Source organism: Octodon degus, unplaced genomic scaffold, assembly GCF_000260255.1.
Source record: "Octodon degus isolate 3935 unplaced genomic scaffold, OctDeg1.0 scaffold00002, whole genome shotgun sequence".
In the NCBI taxonomy this organism is placed as follows: Eukaryota; Metazoa; Chordata; class Mammalia; order Rodentia; family Octodontidae; genus Octodon; species Octodon degus.
Window position 1 is genome coordinate 22,295,934 of NW_004524578.1, and position 9,224 is coordinate 22,305,157.

At 42.6% G+C, this 9,224-nt stretch overlaps 1 protein-coding gene across 1 annotated transcript in view; it reads left to right on the forward strand.

Moving 5' to 3' along the window:
- The window catches only part of Adamtsl3 (ADAMTS like 3), a 497,024-nt gene that overhangs the window by 432,570 nt on the left and 55,230 nt on the right, over positions 1–9,224 (forward strand). Inside the window, exons 21-22 of the mRNA XM_023712415.1 lie at positions 3,226–3,353; positions 4,324–4,452. Of these exons, the coding sequence (XP_023568183.1) occupies positions 3,226–3,353; positions 4,324–4,452 (257 nt within the window). The remainder of the gene's footprint in view (positions 1–3,225; positions 3,354–4,323; positions 4,453–9,224) is intronic.

Sequence of the window (9,224 nt, forward strand, 5' to 3'; positions counted from 1 at the left end):
AAAAAAAATAAGTTATTTATTTGGTACAGGGTCTCACTATGCAGCGTGGACTCTTAGTGATCCTCCTGTTTCAGTCTCCCCAGTGCTGGGATTATAGGCATGTGCCACCACAACCAGTTTAGATCTCTCAAATGTTGACAAATTTCATTTCACAGCTTTAAAACTCTACACAGTCTTGAATATTATCATTAGAAAAAGCTTTCAGTCTTTGGAAGCTGTTAAGCTACAACAGTGGACACTAGTTTTCCAAAATTCTAATTTTCAATGGAACACCCAAATTTTATCTTTGGCAGCAAATACTATCAGTTGTTTTCCTTAGGTCGGCATGCTCACTTGGCTCATTTAAAAGTATACATCCATCTGCCAACAGCCCGGGTCCAAATCAGCATGGACTTTTTGTTCAATCAGAGCAGCCTGTCTGCTGCTCATTCCTTCAGATAAAAAGCCTATTCCATGAAGACACACATTGAGCCAGCAGCACAAATAGTACCCCTTGTGCCTGGATGTGCAGATGAGTACCATGTGTGCCTTCTGTGTTGTCAGATGGGGGGGGGGCGCCTTGGTGCTCAGGGATTGAGTCTCAGTAGGGTCCACACACATCACTTCCCCATAAAGAACATTCTCAAGTGCAGCTGGCCTTATGCTTTCGTAGTATGGGCCTGCCAGCACAGGTGACATTGCCTGTCTCCTTGCTTGGGTGGGTGCTGGCGGTTCTGCCACTGCCAACTCTGCCATCATTGCAAAGGCTGGCACAGCCGGGAAAAGGTACAACATCAGAGCTTGCTATTGTTCTGGCAAGTTTTCATCTTACTGACCTTGAGATCCCTGGATAGCCTTTAAGACTGCTGTCTGATGCAACAACAGTTCTACTGTATAAACCGGAAGGAAGGAGACTGAGAAAGTTAACGTGTCTCATAGCCTGTGGCTCTGTGCACATGGCCATTTACATAAATTCATGTTGAATTTATTGTGAATAGTGAGACTTGGAGGAAGGGAATTGACCTAAGTGTATGAGGCTCAGACTCCTAGAGGGCCTATAAAGAAGAGTTTTTACCCCGTGCACCCCACTAAGATATGCAACTGTGGGGAGGGAGGGAGCAATCACTTACAACAGAAGGATATCCACATGTCATGTAAAAGTTTTTGTTTCTAAGTTTTAAGAGAATGAAATCCATTTTATTTTCATTTTTTTTCTCTGAAAGTTACTCAGTTTGTTCAGTGTCTGTTTAATTCCCTTTATGCAATGAGGTTCTCACTTTTGGATATGTTTCTGAACTTACAAATCTTTGTAATTGACATAATGGAGAAATGGGAGTCCATTCCTCAGAGCTCTCCAAAGAGGGAAGAGTGCGCAGGTGTGGAGTGGGCAAAAAGCAAGAGAGATTAGTTAGGAGTGGCTGTCTACAAAGGCCTGCTTTGTAATTGCTTTGGCCAAAAGCAAGGGCGTGCAGCCGCAGCCAGGTACCTAAGAGAGGTCCCTTGCTGGTTCTCTAGCCCAAGGACTGATCCAGTCCTAGTGGCTGGAGGGCCTGCCTGGCTTGTGAGAGTCATGCCCCACCCACTGGTTTCATATTTCATTGGCTTCTCATGGATTATTAAGTTGGGGCCTCCAAAACTAAGACAATACATTCAAATTGCTAAATAACACATGCATGTGTACAAAATCTTGAAGAAAACGTGTTAGTGGGCTCATTTGTCATATATGTAGCTATAGTTACTGGCTACACTTGTTGTTAGCTATTCTTCCTCAAACGAAAAATCTAGCTGGAGACCTTTTGCTGTGGAGAACTCTACTTGCCTTGCCTTCTGCCTACTCTTGTGTATTTCTGCTTGTGTTACCAACAGAGGGGCCTCCCATCCTCTAGGACTTTACTCTGAGCCATTCCTCCATTCTGATTATTCATACATGAAGTCATCAGTGAGCTTGGGGAACTTGCTATAGAAAACTCACTGTTTTTAGCACTGGGAAGGCACAGAGGGGAATAAGATTGGCCCTGCCCTTAAGAAGATCACAATCCAGTGGGAAGAAATTGATATTTAATCAAATACATGAACCAAAACAGGAGTCCGAAGGGATAGAAGATGACGTTGGAGATATTAAGGGAAATTTTATAAGACAAATTACATGTGATCCAGGACGCGGTGGGTAGGTTGGAGTTTTCCAAAAAGGGAGAAAGCCATTTCAAATAAAGTGAGCAATGTACGCAAAAGCTCGGGATGACGGGTGACCACAGCAACATGGCTGAAGCATAATACGATGCATGAGAAAAACACTATTCAGAGGTCAGAAAAAACATGTATTTCTAAAATCTATAAAGTAGGATAGAGAAATAAATAACATGGACCCCTGATTAGGGTTTAGAAGTGGATTGAAATCATAAAGAAAAAAAGTAAAATTCAAATAAGAACAGAACAGAAATTCTTTCTGGTTTCTCTGAATAAATTACCTAATTAGGATTTACCAGATCAACCTGAAGCTGATTTTCAGAATAATATTTACATACCTGGTTTTTCTGTGTGTGTGTGTGTGTGTGTGTGTGCGCGCGCGCGCATGTACGCACACATGCGCACGCATTCACATGAATTCGGGGCCTTGCTGCGTAGCCCAGGCTGGCCTCTAACTTATGGCTATCTTCCTGCCTCGGCCTCCAGAGTACTGTAATTCAAGGCATGTGGGCACCGCCACACCCACCCAAGTCATACTGGTTTTTAGGAATGTCAGTAATCAACAAACTCCAGAGAAGCCAGCTCTTACATGGTGGAAGTGACACAAGAGCTCATTGCAAAGGGGCCTTCACCAGAGCCACTCTTTCCATGTGGAAAGCCACACCTGCAGTGTGTTAGCATTTGGGCAGAAAATGAGGGCTTGACATCCAGCAAACTTGGAGAGTTTATCATTTTAAAAAATGCAACAGAGTAAGTAGTGAGCCCATCCCCCCAAAAAGAAACAAAACAAAAAACCTGTTCTCTCCTAAAGCAAGGTAGGAAGCATGGATGTCAAAGCACTCTCCAGTTCTAACAAGGCCAGGAATTGAGGGCAAGAGGAAAACCTCTCTGTCCTGATTGGTAGTTATCTGGATTTAGAAAGAGTCCTTATGCAATCATCTTTTGGATTCTTCACCAGCTGAAAGTCTATATTTTGCAGTCTTCTTTTTCTGCAGCTTTCTGTGGCCCTAGAGCAGTAAGATGTGTTACCTGAATGCACCCTCTTTAACTGTTCTACAGGATAAGTTTGGATGGAACTGGAAGGATACAGATAAGGAACCCAACAAAGAAAGAACAAGGAATATATGAGTGTTCTGTAGCTAATCATCTCGGTTCAGATGTGGAAAGTTCTTCTGTGCTATATGCAGGTAATGCCAGTGGTTGAGACTTAGAATCTCTGGTTTTGTTTTTAACCTTAGATTCTAGAGCAGTGGGTCACAAGTTTGAAAGTTTATCCATGGTGTTCTGAGAACCACAACCATAAATGTCTGCTCTAGAGTTCATCTTTGAAGAAATGGGATTAATGAGGCAGGGTTTAATTGGTATACTGATATTATAGAAGGAATTAAGAGATTTTCTACTGTAATCCTTCTACTGGAATTTGAAGGAAAGCCCAAAGAAGGAAGAGTTTGCCCAAGTATACCTCATACATTTTATTGAGACACAAGGATTATCACCTCCTACTGATCTGATCTTTTTCCAATACAGCCTTTGTTTTTCAGTAGAAAAATCTAGGGCATTCATACTAAGCTATATCCATAATCTTTTTTAAAATTTATCTTGAAACCAAGTCTCATTAAGTAGCTTAGTTGTTTAGCTAAACTTGAACTTGGGCTACTTCTACCTCACACTCCCAGAGTGCTAAGGAATTGTCCTTAATTTTCATTGTAAAGCCAAAATATCCACAGTATAAATATGGTTATAGAAGTGCACTTTTTAAAATGCATCCAACCACTCATCCATGCAGCAACTATGTCCATCCATCTATCCATCCATCCATCCATCCATCCATCCATCCATCCATCCATCCATCTAACAATTCAGTTATTTGGCTATCCATCTTCCTCCCTCCTTCCATTAATCCATTCATCCCTCTGCTTCTGTTTATCTGTCCATCCAGTCAGCTAGCCACCTGTTCATGCATTTATCCATTCATCTAACCACTGCACACTCCAACTATGTACATATGGGTCCCCATGATACAGCATGAGGGATGCAGAAAGAACCAGCCTTTTACCCTGGATCACTTTGAATTCAATACAGTTTACCAAATGCAGCAAGTTTACCAAAGAGCAAAAGCCTGACTCTAACATAGTTTCCCACTCCCTTTGACTTAAGAGGCACCTGTCATCTTGTCTGTTGAAAGAAATATCACCAAACCAGAGCACAACCATCTGTCTGTCGTGGTGGGAGGCATTGTGGAGGCAGCCATTGGAGCAAACGTGACAATCCGGTGTCCTGTCAAAGGTAAGTAAAGTAATTCCCAGTGGGAAGGCATGTGGCCAGCTAGTTACCAAGGGATGACTTTTGGCAAGATAGTTCCTAGATCTCTTCTGATAAGCTTAAAAGCCTCATTTTCAGCTCAGGGCCAGTGGATCTGACCCTCAAGGCTGGGATTTTGAGGCCAGTGTACACAACAGAGAGCAGATTCACTTGTTTCTGGTGTGACGGTGATTGTAGAACATGCTGTCCATGAGCAGGTCTACAGAAGAAGACAGCTTTTCCTCAGATGCTTGCTTGGTAAACTGGGAGTCTGAGAGAAGAGACTGATTAGAAACATAGATGTGTCTTCCATCTAGACAAAGGTAGTGTTCAGGAAAGCCAGTCCTCAAAGTCCTCTGCCTGTCCTCGACTCTCCTTGGTGGCCACCACTGCCATGGCTTCTGCTGTGTTGCCTTCTGCTGCATTTATAACTGCAGACAAACCTCCTTTCTGGCAGGCTCTTTTTCCAAAAGAAACAGCATTTCCAGGTTAACTTGCCTTAGCCAGGACTATGCTGTCTCCTTATGTTTCAGTCTTACTCTGGGCCCGTGCATTCCCAGAGTGCAGGTAAACATTATGTGCTGCACATGCGTAAATTTGACAGGAGCAGGGAGGGATGGGGTGAGGAGGTCGTGTGAATAGCTTTGCATCAATTCTTTAGAGAGACTTGGGGCCTCAAAATTGAGATCTACTCTTTTAAAGCAACTTTGCATATGCTCTGGCTTTACTCGGAATTGACTTAACTCTCTGAATAGCTATATTTCCCTAATTTCCAAATTCTGAGAGGCCTCTAGTGGCAGCCACTTCTGATGACTTTTGCCTGGGCTGTAGCCCCTGACACTGCTTCAGGGTGACAGGGGCTGTGTAGAGAAGGTGCCTGTCCTGTCCCACAGGACCCTGAGGTGAGATTCAGCTCCCCGTCCCTGTGACCACCACTCCACGGTTCTCTGTTTTGTGTTATTGGCAGCAGGAACTTGCTGACCCCACGGCATTACTTCTCACCACACCATCAGTGCTCAGCCTGTGCAGACCTTGAACAGTCTCTCCTACCTCCACTGACGCTGCCCACAAATATGCGAGTTTTCTGGCAAAGCACACATCTCCGCTTATGGGGCAAAGCAGCCCCCTCTGGCCACAGTGAGGGAAGCGAAAGGGAGCTTCATTCGTGCCAGATTGCAGATGCCAAGATTTCTACAGATGATTCTGTAAAAATAGATTGGACTTCTAATGAGAGAAACTGCAGATTTTCCCACTAGCTGTTTCACTTCCCTGATCATTTAAATCAGGCTTCTAGGTAGGTGAGCCAGTGAGAAAATCTTGGTGTACTGTTTGCTCTCGGAAGTCAGAGAATGGATTTGCTGGGAACTGTTTCCTGACAAAGGCTTCCACAGAGGCCATTAAACTGGTCTCAGATTTATTCTCTGCTCCAGGCCAGGAGAGCTGTCTCTTCTCCTCCTCACTGGGCCCTGTAGAGACCCCACGAGCTCATCAGTTCTTTCCTTTTCAAAATAAGCCTGCCTCGAAAGCATCACAGTCATCTTGAGTTATATCCATTTTAAACAAACCCCAAGTGAACTTTGTGTTTTCTTATGGGCAGAAACCACAGCCAACTTAGCTTTTTATGGTGAGTCATATTTTTAAAGACAAATGGTGAAGCTGTTGAGGATCAGAAACTCCAGTTTAATGGACAATTCTGTCACTAGCGAGTATGTAACCAGAGATGAGTCATGTCTCTGTCTCACTCATCTGAAACAGGAAATATACCAGAGTGGTGAGAGAAAGGTCTCGGCCATGGTCTAATCCAGTCTGTCATTTGCTAGGTGTGTACATGGTGGCAGTGTACAAAAACAAACACTACAGAACAAATTCCATTTTCATATTGCAAATTGGGCTTTTTGTAAATCGGTGGCAATACAATTTTAAAGAATTGTTTTTCACTCAGTTGAGCCCCAAATTTTCTGATCAAGGAGATTATGGGGCCAAAGAGGAATGTGATTGATGATGTAGTGTGTACCTAAAGAAAGTCACTTGGAGAGAAAACATTCTCTCAGGATTTCTCAGAGAACAAATTGTCAAGCAATGGCCATGATGCATCCACATGGCTGACACTCACAAAAGATCTACAAAGTGTGGTACAAGGTTTAGGGATAAGTCCTGAGAGGACTTGACTGACCATGTCAGATAAAAAAGTTACATTTTTTGTTATATAAGTCTTGCTTTATCTTGGTATTAACTATCCAGCAGAAAAGTGTAGAAATGAGGTATGAAAAGTGAAGCCATGTTAATATGCTGAGCTGAGGAAGGCTCGAGTCATCAGATTTGGACATTGCCAGTCCTGTGGATAACCCACTACTATTGTGGAGTACTGGACTGTATTGGAATATTTTGCTGAATTCATGCACCCACAATATTTGGATGGCAATGGAATACCCATCTCTGACAAAACTGAACAAAAAAGGGTGATATAAGTGAAGGACAATTTTGTATCTGTATATACAAATAGGATAGATATATAGCTACTTCCTCTTAATTCAATAAGAAGAAAGATCTATACTAATAGTGTTTGGACAGGACATCATGTCTGCATCTTGTGCTATGAGTGACTACTACAAAGACAACAATATACAATATATTAACTGTTGTAACTCTCCTACCAACCTGTTTTGAAGCTGTCACATTGCAATTTTTTTCTCAATAAAATTAATAAAAATAAATAAGTAAAAATTTTAAAAATAAAATTATTTTTCAGATGTTCTTAAGATATTTTCCAGTAATTACAATAAACTCATTTGTGTGGAATCCATAGCACATATTCAGAACCTTTTAGACAAATTCATAGTTCTTTGTTACAGCCAAATGATAAAATCATCATCTGTCATTATTGTCTCTAGTCACCGTTGAGGATGGCTCTAATTTTATTGAATAATAGAACCTGAAGATATGTTTATTTGTAAAGGTTGAAAGTTCTAAGATGCCATAAGTTATGTGTCTTCCTACCTGAAGATATGTTTATTTGTAAAGGCTGAAAGTTCTAAGATGCCAAGAGTTATGTGTCTTCCTAGTTAACAGTTTCTTTCTAAAGTTGGGGCAGGGGAGCGTAGTGACCACGCCCTCTAATAAGAAAGAAAGATACTCTGAGGAAAGTGTCCAGTAACCGTGGCCGGCCACGTGCCTCTCTTACAGTGGTGCATAGTAAGAGCATTGCTCACCCTATAATTTTCTGTGCTGTGTCTTCAGCTGTTTCTCATATTCCTTAAGCTCATGAGAGACATGTCGGTTCTGAGGGATTTTATTGAGGGTCAGGTTCCTCTTCAGCCTGTCCAAGGCTCCTGTGGCCCCTGGCTAGGAATTAGCATGAGCTCGGAAGATGGTGACGTCCAAGCGAATGGCTCTGTCAAAGCCATGAATGACCGAGCACCAAAAGCAGAAAAATCTCCTAATCGCAAAATGTGCTGGGCAAGTGCTGTTCAGAGCAAAGTGAAATCAATTGGAAGGTTGGAGATGTTCTGAAATTAAAACTAAGATAAATAATAAAAACATCTTGTAAGGCTACTTACAAAACAGTATACCCAGCTGGATCAAGAAGGAATTCCTGTGACTCCGGGTGGCACTGGGCAGCTGGCACCTGGAGGCTGTACAGAGGCCACGTTGACAGAGGACACGGTGCAAATAGGTCAAAGTTCAAGATCATATCAACCTGAATCCAGTCGGGTGTGTGATAAGGAGAGGTTTCTCTTAGAATGCGAAGTTTTTTAACAGTTAGAAGTGTCTGATTTAAATAGAGACCATGGGCTGTGTCCTCTGAAGGAAGATTCTGAGGTGAAGGGCAGCATACAGAACAAGTGGACAGAAGGAAGCAAGTGGGGTGGACAAAGGGCAAATGAGACTGTGGCCCCCAAAGACTGGCTGAACCCAGGGGAACCTGGAAGCATGTTTAACCCCCCCCCCGAGTTGCCCCTCAGCAGCCTGCTGTGTTGCGCGGCAGCCGAGCCTTTGCATCTCAGTGCCCATCTAGCACTGGTGGGGCTCCCAGAAAGGAGTGCTCTTGGGGACCCTGAAGTCAGCTGTGAAGGGACTAAGAAGGAGGATGCCAGAAGTAAGGGACAAAGCTTCTTTGAAAGAGGACTGAGGAGGTCATCTTCCTTTGTGTCAACCTGGAAGCAGATGAGATGCAGAGTCATGAGCCAGGTGTGGGCGTACATGCATGTAACCCCAGCATGCTGTGGGGCTGGGGCAGGAGGGCTGAAAATTTGAGCCCACCCTGTGCAATTTAGCAAAACCCCATCTCAAAACAGAAACATGTTAAAGGTTGAGGGAGGTGCTGGAAACGGAGCTCAGTGCCAAGACCCTGGATTCAACTCCTGGTACTGCAAAAAAAATGTGATTGTCATCGTAGATGTAAAAAAGGTATTTGATAAACTTAAACACAAAATGATGTTAAAACCTTTTAGCAAACCACTAACAGAAGGGTTCATCTTTACTCTGACATAAAAAATACTATTATGCATATACTAACTCTAATGGTGAAACTTTAAAACATTTGATTAAAATTAGGGAACTAAATGGAAAAGAGACCTTTGTCACTGCACCTGTTTAATACAGCCTTAAGTGTACTAGCTACCACAATAAGGTAAAACTATTCTTCAAATAAAGTGGAAGTTTATTTTTTGTATTAATTTTATTGAGAAAAAGTTGCAATGTGACAGCTTCAAAACAGGTTGGTAGGAGAGTTACAACAATTAATACATTGCATATTG